Genomic DNA, 16,240 nt, shown 5'->3' with positions numbered 1-16,240 from the left:
AGAACAACTGACACGATACTGCTCTCTTGCTTCTACACAAAAAGCAGAAGGGGTGACAAAGAGCTAATGCAAAACACCCTTCCTTTTAGAAGAGGTACTACTGATACTGTCATTATGATGCCTTACAGTGGTATCATTTGTGCTCTACAAATTAACTGATTTTAACTATTTTGTGCATATTGGTTTCATAAGGTGACTTCTGTTCACTCTTTGTCATTATTCTGACTGCCTTTAAGAGCACCAACTTTTATACCTCACATAACTATTCTGTGAAGGTATACATAAGTAAAAATACACCCAAATAACAAGAGTCTGACTTGTCACAGCTGCTGTTATTTTAACAATTACTGTAAAGTTTAACTCATTAAAATATTGAAACACATGAATAAAATCTACATAATTAAAATATGCACAAGACATGCTGCATACAATTAAAATTATGTCACAATATATTTACAGTATTCTATATGCAATAAACGTACCTTATACACAAATGGGTCTGGCAACATGTTTAAACACTATATGTGTTTTTCCACTAACAATTTTTGAAGATCATGGGTTTTGAGCTAATATTGCATTTTCTTCAAGCACAGATATGGTTGACCTCAGCTCATATTTTGAAATCAATATGTGTGATAGGACAAGGAAGCATATAAGGAAGTTGGCGTTAAATTAAAAACAGGTATAAGCATGTATTTTATTATGGAGAATCAGACAAGTAAGATAGTAAAATCTGACTTCTTGTCACATTGAATTTTCTTTTGCTATTCCATTATAGGAAAGAGTATTTTTATAATGTAAATTTTATAGAATCATCCCCAGACTAAAGTCTGTGGCATCCTGCTGTATCCCCAAAGAATTACTTACACAATCCAACTGATTGAAACTCAAACCACTCATTTAATGTTACAACACTATGCAGAATTAAAAATAAGGATCCTTTTAGACTCTAACAATGTTTTTATGTATTTTAGTCTATATTTTATTTATTGGTAGTAACTTAGTGAAGTTTTCTGTTATCCTATTGAAGTTAATTAGTCTGATTTACCATCTGGGCAGCACCTGAAAGGAAGCACAGCCATCTTTTGCTGTTTTATTTGCCTTAGGAAAGTTAGATCGTTATGTGGATAAAAGAACGCGGCCATCTCATGTGCACAAGAAAGGCAATATTCAGTGATCCTGGATGTGAATTCACAGCACACCAGCTTCTCCACGCCAGCTGTCTGTGCTCACTGTCATCACAGGTAATTTGGGGAGTTCCACCAGAGAGCAATTCAGCCCACTTACAAGCTGAATTAACTTCTGACAGTGTCTGCCCTGCCACTTTCTAGTGACTAGACAGGGATTCCAGGAAAACTGTATGATTTAGTTAAATTTCTAAAATTACAACCCCTCATAACTCTGTTTATACCTACCTTCTGAGGCATGACCTGGGAGTTTGGTCCCTATGTCATCTATATAAAGAATCTGTGGAGAAACACAACTGGGGCTGCCTGCAAGCCATCTGCATTCCATGGAAATCAGAAGATGGTGACTGGCAGGAGGTAAACTCTGTTTTCTTAAATCTTGCCTTGACACTGGGAACTGGGAGGTGATTCACATGTACATGCCTAGGACTGCTGCGCTAAACATAGCAGTAGTATAGTAATTCTGTGTTACCTCAGTTTGGAAGTTTGATTTGAAAAACAATTCAGATTTGACAAGGTTTTTCTAATTCTGCAGTCAATTTTCTCTTCCTGCCTGTACTTGTTTTGAAGTACAGTCACTGTGTATCTACAGTTGATTGTTGCCATAGAGACCTGCTACAAGTATCCCTTTTGATCTTCCAATTTTGCTGATGTGAAAAATTAAACAATCACAAATCCTACCATATGAAGTCATTCCTTCTCCTGAGATAGAGAACACTTCTGAGTATAAGTTCGAAAAGTGATTTAAAGAGTTATAGAGCCAATAGGAATAATGAAAAAAAAAGGCCAAGTAACGCACTTATCTCTAAAAAAAAAAAAATGTTGTTGCACCAGAGTTTTGATATTACTATAAAGACACTGCAGTATCGAAAGGTTTGTATTCCAAAATCTGTGAAATGTTGTCAGCAGCAACAGACAGTTTTGTAATTTTCCAAGGGTGATATAACATGCTGATTTTTTGTGGAAAACAGAGACCAGAACAATCTTACAGAATTTCTGCATGAATAGTCTTGAAAGTATTGAAATGCATTTGCTGTAATGTGTTCTGAGTATAGAATATTAAAGCCTTTTAAAAATCAAAAGGAAAAAATTTGAATACAGCATCAGAAAATTAGTCAGCCTGAATCTTGAAGAAACTGAACTCCTGCACTGGGGAAAACTAAGAGGAAAATAAAATACATGCCTGCAAGGATAATTTGCTTTGAAGTAGTAGTCTAAATATAAACCTACTCTTATAAACTATCTATAAGCAAGTGGTTATATTTAGACTATAAAAAAATTAAGCAAAACCAGCAATAATGTCAATTACTTTTTAGACATTATATAAACTACTAAACTACTAAAATATTTTACAGAAAAATGGAAATACCTTCAGTGTAGAAATGGGACCAAAAAACATCTTGAAAAGATACTTTCTTAGTACGGGAAGTGCTCTTATTCATTTTTATGAAGCCCTAAGCTCAATCAACTTCCACTATTTACTAGCTCACAGTTCAGAAACTTTGTCAGGACCTTTATGCAGACTAGCAGGAAGAAATGCAGCATCCCCAGTTTGCAGGTGAGGCCAGAGCAATCAGTAGACAAGTGAAATTTTAGAAAGCTGCAAGATGTATAATCACAAGATTATTTAAATTATATAAATTATATAATCATGATTATTTTAATTGTTTCTTTCCTCTCCCATTTTCCAAGTTCGAAGCTCATCTTTGTGTTGCTGAGTAAAAACTTGTGTCAGACTTGAAGAAACTGAGTAATGGCTCAGTTTGCTGTTGCAGGCTCAAACCCCAGGGAAAGGCAGGATACAAAGGCAATTGAAAAGTGCTATGTAAATATGAACTATAAATTGAAAAACAATTCTGTGCATTTCAAGCAGAAGGGAAAGGGTCAGGTGCTTAAATATGAGCTTCAAGTACCAGTTTAGATCCCTAGAGGACCTGGAACATCTCCATATGGCAGACCTGTGCTCCTCTGCCATGGTAGATGGGAGGAAAGAGGATTCTTTGGGGCATTTAAAATGACATTTGTCACTCTGCATTCTTAAATCTTACCCTGACACAGAAATGGAAAGTGCACATGACTAGGAACTAGGACTGCTGGGCTAAATATAGCAATAGTATAGTAATTCTGAGTTACATCAGTTTGGAAGCTTAATTTAAAAAAACCAAAAACATCAGACAAAAAGAGATCTGGCATACTCCAGATGTAATAAAATAATTGAAGGGCAGCAAAATGAGTTATAAGCTTGGGCCTGCTGGAATTTACATAGTCCAAAACATGTTGAGGGGTGAATAGTAAGACTGCTTATGCTAGGCCATTCTTTCATGTGGAGAAAAGAGCTACAGCAGAAAGTAATGCAAAAGCATAAGGAAGCACTGGAGTTAAGCAAAATGTTTATTGGCTGAGAAAATTACAGCCTAGTGCAGCAAAACATGGTTGTACTACAAACAGTGTTGCAAGAACAAACAACTAGTAGTCTATGTGCAACTTTAACATTTTAATTACACATCTTTTGAATAATTAACAGTAAAAATTAATATTTTCTTGGATTTCAGGCAATATCATATATTCTGCTAACTATTGAACTTGAAGAGTCTACTGTTCAAACACTAAAGAACACATCCAAATCCAAAACTTGGTGCCTAAAACTGCATTAGGACAATAAATGTCCATTTTATGGCTTTGGGTGGGAAAGTGAACAGTCAAACAAAGCTTTAGAATATTGTTTACAGACATATAACAACTGGTTTGTGAGATTCTGGAAACACATTTACTTGAAGTTACACTTTTTTATTAACAAGTTCATAGCACTGTCCAAAGGAAAGTCAAATATTTAGAATAATTTACCATCCTATTAATTCTATTTGTAAATATAATCATTTTTTCAGAATCAGTGCTATGAAAAACCTAAAAAGCATTAAATTTCCAAGGAAAGAGTCTTTTCATTCACTTAAAGACCACTTGTGGAGCAGGGCATGTTACTACAAACACAGTACTACAAATCCCTTACTTTCTGTTATGGAATTTTCTGTTATCTATAAAAGCACCCTCAGTTTATGAACTCTTCCCCTGTGACACATGCCAGTATTTTCCTTATAATCCTGAAAACAGCAAGGTCAACAAACAAAAATTTAAGTACTTTTCCAAAATAAGAAATTATAATAGATTTCTATAAAGTAGACCCCAGTTTTATTATCTACTCTATGCAGAAATCCACCTATGGGTATACAACAGAAATCAAATTCCCTTAACTGAAGGCTTCACTCTGTAAAACTGACTGTAACATTTTTCTCCAGCATGTACAATGTCATTTCTTTATACATTTTACAAAATGCCATCAAATATTCCAAGAAAGGGCTTGATATCATTGATTTCATCATCAAGAACATATCTAAAGAAGATTAAGGAAACAAACAAATTAGGTCTAGCACATCAAAACCTATGAACGCCATATAAATTATAGCCAAGAGATATCAAGACAAGCAAAATAATTTTAAATAATTTTCTTTTTAAGAAAAGGTAATTATTATTATTGTGAAAATTAAACTTTTTAAAAATTATTGTTATAAATTAACACATTGTCTAAAAGTCTGTGTTCCATGAAGAACTAAGCACTGGAATGCTGAGTCAACAAAAAATATATGTAACTGTTTATTACCTGGGATCCACTTCTTTTTTCTGTTCTTTTGTGAAAATAAAAAAATCCTCTTTCCTAGTCAGTTTAGAAGAGTCTGAGATTGTTTTTGAGACAGGAGAACTCTGTATGTTTTTCAGCTCTTGCGAAGAATTTGAGTGATTTTTTTCTTGAAAGTTGAACTGCAACATAAAAGTCAAAAAGTGTATATGGTTAAAACAACTACCAGAAACTGCCAGATCGTTGTAGAATGTAGGACAGGTATTTAATTGATATTATGGCGTTTGACAAGAATCAAGCACGTGATAAATATAATTATATACTGCATAGAAAAACTATCAAATTGAAATCAAATAGTTTTGAAATCATGCTGTCTGAAGTACATTCATGTCCTATTTCTTTGTAGCAGTAATATCACACTGAATACAGGATTCATGCAGGTTTAGACAACACAGAGAGGTTCAGAAATTCAGGATGCCCAAATTGATTCATAAGTCAGATACGGCAAATAAATTTACATATTAAATACCCCAACAATAGAAAATTCTATCAATATATTTTTACTCACCAAAGTTGCATTTCTACTCTGTACAGATAAATTCCCTTTTAATGTGCTACTGACCACAGAAACATCCAAGTTCTGAATATCGGTCTCATCATGTACTGTGCATGAACTGAAAATACCAAGTTGAATAATTTCAGTATTTTTATAGAATGCAGAATTATTTCCTTTTCAGTTCAGGATTTTCTACTTATTCCCCCACCCACTAAAAAAAAAACAAAAATTCAACAACCCGTATCTTCTAAACATTGAAATTTCACTCACTTTTATGAGTGAACAGCCTTCTATACATTTAATTATACAGATATATGGGAAATACAGACAATATTTTAAACCAAATAAAAAAGTGAGAAATTATATAACTCTTACTTTTTTGAAATTGTATTTGTGGTGTTGCGTCTTTTATACTGGCAAAGAGTTTCACATTCATCTGTAATTTGAAGGCAGATATTTCCACGTTCCATTTAAGAATGAAAGTTTTAAGAACAGAGTTAAAAAGCAGTCAAATCCCCTTGTAAATATTTAACATTATATGATAAATAATAGTGTGAAAATTATTCAAATGTCTTAACACTTGAAATATTTCTTCTATGAGTTTTGGTCCAATGTAAAGATAAGCAGAGATATGGAGTCAGATAAAACAATTATGCAGTTGCAGGCCATCAAAAATTTTTAATTGTGACTTTCTCAACTCTCCCTTCTGTATTTGATTTGTCACAATAGATGACATTTAAGATAGACTAATAAACCTGGCAGCCAAGTCCATTAACCAAAAATTTTAGGTAGTTCTGTTCATTGGATACTGTAACAATTTATCCTCAAGTAATGGCCTGTAGAACAATTTGTATGTAGGAAACAAAGAGGTTTGTTGAAATAACCTTACCTAATTCCCTACTGACAAAGTTACTAGCAAATACTAATTTCTCATCATCAATATCATCCCAAATATCATCTCTTGTTTCCAAGTTCACATCCAAAGCATCTGAAAAACAAGGTCTGGTTTTATCTGTATCTGTAAACCTATGCATTAAAGATTTTTAACACTTTTAATGCCATTGTCCCTTGGCTCTTCTCACTTACAAACCACTTGGTGTCATCGTCAAACTGGCTGTGGGTGCACTTGATCCCAACTGTCCACCTTGCTGACAAAAATGTTAAAATATGCAGGACAGCTGCCAACACTTACACCAGTATAAATTAAAAAAGTGTCAGTTCATTTCAGCACCATGTTTCTTAAATGTCTGAGTATGATCTAAACACTGAAGCTGCAACCTATTAGCCAAACCAATCAAATTCTGACGTATCAATCTACTGTCACCAAAGACAATGGCAAAAGGCATGTGGTGAGGAGAACATCAGAGTTACATAATGACAATGAAGACTGATCATTTAACACCAAATGTTAAAACACGTGGGACCTTTTAAGTGGAAGAGAAACAGAAGGAGGAATTTTGCCAACTGCCAAACAAAAGCTCATGTTTCACTAACTTCTTTCAGCAACAAGAGAAAAGAAAAAAATGTAGATATAGGGGTAAAATACTTCTTGTATTATAAGTGGCTTCAGCGGAAATACATTAAAGTAACACCTTTTAGGAAGTATATATAAATTTGGACCTTTATATATTTGATTTAGTCATTAACATTTTCTTTCAAACATTTAAATGTTTAGATCTACATTAGAAATTCTTGCAGATATCAGAGAGGGAGCCAATTAAGGCCACTACAATTTCCCACACCTTCAGTGTTCCATAATTCTAGATTAGTTGCTGTGGTGATTTCAGCAAGTTCGAGTTTACCATTATATGCAGACCAAAACAGTGAAAATTTTAATTTCAAATGTTAGCAATAACTTACTACTCCTTCCATAATTCCAGGATTGCAGTTGTTGCTGAGATACTCCTAAGTTACTAACATTATCTACCTGGTCCACTGAACGTGAGAAAGACAACTCTTTATTGCTAGACCTATTAAAAAAGAAGAAAAAAACCAGTGACAAAACAATTGCAGAAAGTTGCAAAATAATTTTATTCACAAAACAATTTTTAGTAGTTACAATTAAGTATACTGCCTAAAATAAGACAGATTTCTTTTTTGTCAATTGTATTAATCAGTACCTTGGCAATGCTGGCAATGAAGATTTAGGTGTAAAACCAAATTGTTTGAGATCCACATTTTGAGATTGATTTAACATCTGTATCTAAAGAAAGCAGAATATTTTAATTTTAAAGATACAAACATATTGGGAACTTAATTTTTTTAATGAGCTTAATGACATCATTGATACTGTATCAAGTTAGCATAATATTTAAATGTCCTAAAGGAAATCTTTCTGCTTAGCTAATGTAATCAGTTAAAAATGTTTAAATTATGTGCTTCGAGTGGAGCTATCCAAGCACCCTGGCAAAGCCAAACGGGTTAATTCTCACTTGTATTAGCTGTAGGCAAAACAATCCTCTATTGCAAACAAACAAGTAAACAAAACTATAAGGAGCAAATAAAACCCTCCAATATCTCAAATGTCATTCAGTTTAACGCTACATTCAAAGGGATAAAGTGCAAACCATGAAATCTTTCAGAGGTTAAAACCCAATATGGATGGTTTTCTTAGAAAAGTAGATCTACCTGCCAGTGAAAGATCATCTCTTAGTAGCATGACTCGAAGAAATAGCACTGTTTGTTTCATTGAGGTCATAATTTGCCAAAACCAAGTAATTGTACAGTACCTTTCAATGATGTCTTTGAACCTCACCCACCACAATCTATCAAACACCATAAGAGAAAAATAGAGGTACATGTACAAAAGTGGACTATTGGAAGTGTCCCAAACAGCAGCAGAATGTCCTAGAGATTCCTGAGCCTTTGTACTTACTTGCTTTCTACACTCCACACAGAAAAGACAAACCTGAATGTTCATACTTATAAAGTTCTCTCTGCAAACAATACCTACAAATATGTAATAGATTAAAATAAACTTATTAAATGTCAGACTGTATTCAAATGAACCTTTAGCCGTTTTACTGGGGGTGCAGATGAAATTGAGTTCCTGCTCCTTAAATCAGCCAGGTACAAAGAAATCTCTGTATCACCATTCATCTGTGACCTTGGAGGTACTCCAGTTTTACCTGAGAAAGGAAGTAAAATAATCTTCAGATTACTTTATTAGGGATAAATCCTAATTCTTTTCAAATCAATAGAAACTTTACCACTAAGCTTAGTATCTTCTCTTAAAAGATCCTAAAAGATATAACATATTAATTAGAAGAGGTAACAAATATTTACATAAAAGTATACAAAGCTTGACCTTGTTCTTAAATCAGATTCTGAATATTTTGAAAAATATTCTTAGTCACTGTAGTACCTATAAAAATGTTATGACAAGGCTTTTTATAACTGCTTTTGTGGCTGCATTACAGCAACAACTCAGGCCTGATTCTCTTGCTTGCGTTGCTTCCCCTAAGAAAGCCATTGGTACAAAGGAAGATATTCTAAATCATATTTGTCCAAAAGTATCAGAAATGGTAGATTTAATGACACTCACAGCAGTCATGCCCACACATATCTTTATTTTTACAGCGATGGTTGCATTCTCTGTTTCCATATTTCTTGTAAGCAATCTCTTGTTTATATCTGCCTCCTAGATAAATATAACATCGAAATTCGAACAGTAATATTAGATACCAAACACGCATGAATTTTCTTACTTTCAAAACAATCAAAGAATTGCACTGTAGTACTTGACAAGCAGAAGAAACAGTATTGTATTTTTATTACCTGTGAGAAAGAAACAGCATGGATAAATAAAGATCTAGCTCCTCAATGAAAGCAAAATTTTTCAGTTGACTTTAGAATTAGCCAGATATTGTGATCCCACCATTTACCTGCATCTACTTTTGCTGCTGGCAGACTTTGTGATGAGCCACAACATACATCAAGTGCAGACCCAGCTTTCAGTTTTTGATATGTAGCCACCTTACGTCCCCCTGGTTTTGGGGCTAAGTAAAAGGCTGTATATGCTTGCTGTATATCAAAGCCAACTTTAAAAAAAAAAGACAAAATATTTAAAACTGCTCTAAATTGTTTCCAAACTACTGATTACCTTCAGTTTTCTAAAGTGTTTAAGAAAATGTAAATGTTAACAAATTTCCATGACCTTTGAACAAGATAATGCACCATTAAAAACACACTATTTATGAACAGATTATTTATGATCAAGATTAAAAATGCTAAACATTTTCAAAATTAAAAAGTTAGTAGAAATATAAAAAATTAGTCCTTTTTACTGAGTGCTTCTGTATGGTTTTAAAATTACATTTATCCATGGCTTTTTACCGCCAATATAATTTTAACTTTTAAATTGTACTACAGTCTGTGCTCAGGAATAGCAGCAGCTCTGTATTGGCAAAGCCATGAAATGAGTATGTTGATAGTGCTTTTGAAGTTGCGTGCTAATAATGGTTCTATTTCTAATTAAACCAAGATTCATATGAGACTGAAAGACACCCTTTGTAAGGAGATTATTTTTGTCTTTTATTAGGGAAAAAAAAATTGATGGAAATATTGCTGGAAAACTGGGCAGGCTTTTAAAAAACATGAGATTTCCTTCAAGCCTGAAACAGAACAGACTTCAAAATAACTAGAGACTAGAAGATCTCATTTTAGTCTAATTTCACTATTACCAGCCTAGAGAAATTAACTGTTGAGTTTTACTGAACTCAGCACAGCATGCAGATCATCATGGCTTGGCTTCACAAACAAAGATTTGGAATGGGCTCTCCCCATGTGGGTGTGCCCTTTGAGCCTGCACAGTGGATTTTTTAGGTCAGGCACAGCGTGTGTAGAACCGGCCCCACCCTTTAACTCCTCAGGTTCAACTGCCACGGCCGAGCGAGCTTGGACAGTGACAGTGAAGTCCTCAGGACTAGAACCTGCAGCCCCCAGTATAGCCAGGAGGTCTCCCATCCAAGTACTAACCGGGGTGACCCTGCTGAGCTTCCGAGATCCGATAGGATCAGGGATCAGGATGGCATTTAACTGCCACAACATGTAGACAACCACGAAGTAATAAAAGGACAACTTTTCTTCATTTCTGTTTGGTTAGCAAGCCTCTTTTTTTCCAGAGCCACAGGTTCAGCCATAGAATGATCATAGATCATGAGATTATTTCAGGTTTATTATTGTCATAATCTCAATATTCAGTGTTGACGGAAGCATCAACTCCACTTCAGTTAATCAAGCACACATCAATCTTCTTTACAGGTGGGGCATGATGACAGAATTTAATAGAGCCAGTCTATTTTAAATTGCATTTCAAAGTTCTGTGTTTCAAGGTCATAATGGTCTCCCCTCATCTGCTGCTATAACTCCAACTGTATGGAAATTGACACTAAGCAAACAATGTTTAAATCTGCACGTGTTAAGGCACAAAATTTTCAACTGCAGAAATTTCCTGCTACTAGAGTGGAGATGAATCCATATCTAATACCTGTTTACCACTATGCAAAACGTAACCATTCCAAAGACAACTCTGCCCAGCATAAATGAACCTTTCAGCTTGATAGGTTATCCCTACTGAAAGTTAACTTATTGAAGGTGAAGAACAAAGAGAATCTTAACCTGTATCAACAGAGCAAAATAATGTCTTGATGTTTCCCAGTTCCTTAATATGGTAGTAAATGAAATAAACAGGCAAGTAATTAGGACTGGTAGTACACAGCCCAGTAAAACACATGAGATACCAGACCAGCTCACTTAATTATATTTTTGGCTTGACATAAAGTCTTTCAATAATTTCTTCTGAATTCTTATGCAGTTGTTTTTTAATTCAAAGAATACCACAACCTACCATAATCAGAACTAATTAAATTTATACTAATGTCTTCTGACTTAACAGCTCTTTTCACTTCAATTTTCTTCATCCAATTTCCAGTTTTCAGCAGCATAGAATCCCTGTAATGCACCAGTAAAGTTTTGTTAGACACAGACAGTGAAAACAATACTGTATACTATGGGATCTGCAACCAAGTGAGAGAGACTGTATTTGGTCTTAGTACTTTGGTTTTGCTTGATAAGTGGCCTAAGAATAACCTTCCAATAATACATGATTTATGGCCATAAGAGAGCCAGGGTCTTGCAGATCAGTTAAAGTGGTGCCAAAAGTGCCAGACTTTGGCCAGAATTCTGATCAAGGTCAGGCAGTTGAAAAAGATTTTGTTTCTCTTATCCCATTTACTCTCTTAGCCAACTGGAGAATTTAATTCCATCTCCAACGGAAAAAAACAATTTAAAAAATATAATTAAAGAAATATAGCTAACAGGAGTAAGTAACAACTGGTGAATATATTTTAATAGTTATTTTGCTTGTTTTATATTTATGGGAAAATTATTATGACTTCCATAATAGGATGTCAATGTTGTACAGATGTTTACACATACTCTCTGCTGTGACAAGCACATTGATGTGTTTTTTTGGTCTCTGAATCTTGTGCAGCATTTCAAATGACAATAATGACTAGGAAATGCTGTAAGATAAAGAATAATTTTGTACTATTAGGCATCTGTAGGAAGTATTGCAAAAACTCTAAGTCACAGAACAGATTAAAAGCCAAGACTCAAATAAGACATGAGGAAAACCGCCCTGATCATACATACGTAATTTTCTGATTAAAAATGACTTGGTTGTCAGCATCTCCTATGACCAAGGTAACATAGTGAAAGTCTGTCGCTGTTCTCTTTGTCTGTAGCTGCTCATAGTTTGTTAATTTGACGGTTACTAAGATTTCAGCCAATGTATCGCTGTATTTTGGAAGCTGGGAAAATGATAAAGACATAACTGCTAAAGTATGCAAAGTAAAATAGGTCTTCCTTCATAAATTTCTAACTATTGATACAAGTACAAAAGCTCAATTTAAGCAATTTGAATTTGTGGTACAATTTTGATTTGTTGTTCTGAGACACTGTTAGACAGTTCTAACTTGCCCATAGCTGAAGATCGTAAATTTGATTAAGTATTGAGAATAAAACACAAATGCAAGGAGAAATATGCAAGAAAAAAACTTGTTATATAGCAGTTATATTTTGGCATTCTCAATGAGATATTGGTAATTGTTAAATCTTTGTTCTAAGAATCAAACTATTCACCTGACATTATGTCCATTGAAAAGCTAAACTAGAACTGATTGTTCTAACAATAGTATTTCACACATCTATTGAGCTTTTAACTTCAAAAATGTCTCCATTTGTACCAACTTCAAGATTATTTTTCAAATTTTGCATTTCAGAAAGGCAGAGTGGCTATATGACCCATTTAAAGACAAAATGCATATCAGAACCTCAAAGCTCTTGATTATATGTGGAATTGTACCCTTCCTTTGAAAGGGCACCAACTGTGTCAATGTAATAATTTACTTTTCCCTATATTCCTTACTGTGAAGGGGAAAATAAACATGAGTTAATGCCTCTACAGTAAGTTTTATTTGGATGTTTTCTGTCTCTATGGTTTGTTTATATTCAAGACAGAAGAGACCTCTCAGACTCACATATAAAGCTAAAATGTGAATATATTGGTCTGTATCTGAAACATAAAATGCTATTAATGAGAGAAGGGCCAGTATATTATAGTGAATGTCTATTCCAAGGCTCTCCTTCAATGTTTAAGAGTTTCATTATACATACTGACTTGGAAGGAGGTCACGATATTGTAAAATCTTCTATCAGTGAAGACTCAAAATTTCTTTCAGTCATTAATTGCTCTTTAATTTAATCATATCAGCATAAAAAATATAAATAGAAAAGTGCTTACCTGTTCAATGTCAAGTTCATATTTTGGAAGGTGCAAAACAGAGTCTTTTATCTGATTTCCAAAAGGAGGATGCCTGTTTAAAATCTGCAAAGATTGAATTTAATTTCTGATACATTCAGCTGATTAGAGATGCCAACAGAAATATATATTCAAGGAATCCAAGTCACCTGAGTAATTATGCTAGCAACAAAAGCCCTTACCACTTCTGGTTCTCTGCTGTCAGGGGTGCACAGAACAGCAACATTACCAAAAGAAAATTCCAATAATTTTCATGTTGCTACTTCTTCCATTCAGGTAACAGCCAATGAACTAGACAACTAGACTACTCAGGATTTATATGAGATGACTTTCTATGTTGCCCTGGCTTTAACTAAAACAAAACAAATGGCAGGAAAAACAACAAGGGCAACTAAAATTGATTTCCTTTAGGAATCTGCTATCTCTTCCAGAACACTAGAATAACAATTTCCTCTGAGAAGCAGCCAAGAGACAAAGAATTAGTCTTGGGGTAAAATCTAATTTTCCTAAAATACGAAGAGCTTTGTAGCTGATTCAGAAGAATTTCATTCTATCACTATGTCAATAGAGGATAGCAATAATGAAAATGGGATTCTTGTAACTAATACATATTAAGACAAACTTTAAATGTTTCTATCAGTCCTAAAAGGAAAATCAATATTTTCCTTTGTTACAAATTATGTTAATGATTAAATTCTACATATTTAAGCAAATGCTTTCAAAAACCAGCCAAATCAATGAAATGATTCACATTAGATTTGCTACAATAAAACATCATATACATTTTCAAGGACAAACAGCAGTAGTTACACACTTTTTATAATTCACTAGTAAAAATTTAAAAACCAACTAAACACCTTAATTTTGCTATAATTATACAGTAGATATATATTAACCATACTGCCCTTACTGGTAACAGTATTAATACTCAATATTTTCCTTATCATATTTATCTGTGTACAAAATAATAAATTACCAGTTCAAGTTCCCTTGCATTTATGTCTTCAATTTTTTTAAATGATGTCAGCCCAGCATTTACCATAGCATTTGACAGTGTTACACCTGTGAAAAATTTAAGTTGTATGCTGTTACAGGACAATCAATAACCTCAAATTATTCTGAGCAACTGCATTATAGCAGGTAAAATCAAAGCATAAATAATTTTATATTACATTAGATCCAGCTTTCTGCCCAGCAAAACACTAAATTTCTTTGCAGTTTTTTAAATACTTTAGTATTTATTAACTTCTCCATTTGTAAAGAGAAAAGAAATGCAATACAAATCAAACATGAAAATATTCAGTATTTCATTATGGACAATTTTTAGTTATATTTTCCACAGTAAACCAGATTGTAAATCACTTTCTACAAGAATCAAGAAATGTGTTTTCATATTATATGTCACACGGTACACACATCACAGAGTATTGTCTCAGAATTTTTGTCCCTATCCAAATAATTATTTAACTATGTTAAAATCATAAGGATCAAAACATTTTTGAGCAAGATAATAATGAAAGTCACTGAAAAAATCTATTAGAATATTCTAGGAGTCTTCAAAGGTTCAGGGAAAAATTTTCCTACAGCGTATCTACCACAAAAGCAGACTGGCAGAGAATTCCACAATTTTATTCCACTTTATGATTCACAGTATTTCCAATGAGTTTGAGAGTCATCACAGCATATGAAAATGAATTTAACTGACTTGGAACTACAGCCTACACCAATAACTGCAATGATTTGAGATGAAAAAATAGTACCAAATACTCAGAATGAATGTATGGATCCTTCTCAGGCAGTTCTACAAAACAGTGAGAGAGACCTGGAAATTAAGTGGGAAGCCTCTCTAGAGACTTTTAGATTGATTATTGGAAGACATTTTGTAACAGAGAGGACTCAAAAACTTCTGAACTCATTTTCAAATAATTATGACAAGCCAGTACTTCCAGCTGGAAGTTCATCCAATAAGAGGATACAGTGATAGGAAGAAGATCATTAGAAACTTTTCATCATCATGTGTGCAAGAGCCTCATGCACAATAAATTTATTTCTGTTTCAGGATTCCTATCCATATCAATGTGAATTAAAGGGCTTTCGCCATGTAAGTAAAGAGGACTCAGTGACAGCTACTTGGAGAGGAAGGCATAGCCTAGTCAGAGACATGCAATCACACAGATGTTCAGTATGCCTCAGATACTGAGATGAACATTAAGAAATATGAACAATTCTGAAATACTTTGAAAGCCAGAAGAAAATTACTAAACAGTTCATTTTTGCTATGACAGATTCTTCTGACAACCATGGTACTCAATTGTGTCAAATTAGTAATTAGAAGACTAATTTTATTATGTAAGCAGACACCACAGAAACTAGCTGGCTAATTATGAGTTTTGATTCTTTATCAGATTATACTTTTATAATTTCTATCTAGTACCTACCAATTTTTTCCAGTTGTTTAGACACATGAAGTGAATTTTCCCAAAGTCTGCACCTGAAACACTTTGCTAAAATCAAAGAGTTTAATAAAGCAGAAAAGTTGTTCTTAGATGATGCCAGAAAGTCAGTTAACCCTGCAAAAATAAGATTGACTCATATTAATCAAATAGAATGTAGCTTATTTGTATAGGAACCAAAAATAAAAGGATTAAATGTTACCATACATCTAGTAACTCTTAAGCCATTTCTAAATATTCTGCCAGTATCTTGTGTCAAAGTAAAGTCTTGAACAGGAATACATCCTAGCTGAGCCTGAATGAGACTGGAAAAAGAATATTTTGATAAATAAGCCATTTGGAAACAAAGTACAAAAAACCCCAAAATGTAAAAGAGAAACAAAAAAATGCAAGAACCGGTCCTCTGTAAAATGACAGACATTTTAGCAGGAACTTCAGTAGCCATAAAACAACAGTTTTTCAATTAAAAAAATAAGAGCACAATATAGTATTTACCAGTTTATTTTCATTTCTCTTGTTTTTATCTTCCCCTCCATTGGAAACCTATGCATGAAAACGTACATATTTTATACAAGTTGTTTTATTTACTGT

General features: G+C 33.6%; 1 protein-coding gene across 1 annotated transcript in view; it reads right to left on the bottom strand.

The window, feature by feature from the left end:
- Positions 1-4,466: 4,466 nt before the first annotated feature.
- HFM1 (helicase for meiosis 1) overlaps positions 4,467-16,240 on the bottom strand; it is a 34,247-nt gene continuing 22,473 nt past the window's right edge. Inside the window, exons 24-40 of the mRNA XM_071565515.1 lie at positions 16,145-16,192; positions 15,857-15,954; positions 15,635-15,766; positions 14,173-14,258; positions 13,179-13,262; positions 12,029-12,186; positions 11,223-11,326; positions 9,259-9,414; positions 8,919-9,014; positions 8,384-8,502; positions 7,495-7,577; positions 7,235-7,344; positions 6,264-6,362; positions 5,750-5,810; positions 5,387-5,492; positions 4,843-5,000; positions 4,467-4,575 (exon numbers count right to left, since the gene is read on the bottom strand). Coding sequence (XP_071421616.1) covers positions 4,509-4,575; positions 4,843-5,000; positions 5,387-5,492; positions 5,750-5,810; positions 6,264-6,362; positions 7,235-7,344; positions 7,495-7,577; positions 8,384-8,502; positions 8,919-9,014; positions 9,259-9,414; positions 11,223-11,326; positions 12,029-12,186; positions 13,179-13,262; positions 14,173-14,258; positions 15,635-15,766; positions 15,857-15,954; positions 16,145-16,192 — 1,765 coding nt within the window. The 3' untranslated portion in view covers positions 4,467-4,508. The remainder of the gene's footprint in view (positions 4,576-4,842; positions 5,001-5,386; positions 5,493-5,749; positions 5,811-6,263; positions 6,363-7,234; positions 7,345-7,494; positions 7,578-8,383; positions 8,503-8,918; positions 9,015-9,258; positions 9,415-11,222; positions 11,327-12,028; positions 12,187-13,178; positions 13,263-14,172; positions 14,259-15,634; positions 15,767-15,856; positions 15,955-16,144; positions 16,193-16,240) is intronic.

This window comes from Pithys albifrons, chromosome 10, assembly GCF_047495875.1.
Source record: "Pithys albifrons albifrons isolate INPA30051 chromosome 10, PitAlb_v1, whole genome shotgun sequence".
NCBI classification, from domain to species: domain Eukaryota; kingdom Metazoa; phylum Chordata; class Aves; order Passeriformes; family Thamnophilidae; genus Pithys; species Pithys albifrons.
Note: the sequence above shows the minus strand (reverse complement) of the source record. Positions and strands in the feature narration are given on the sequence as shown.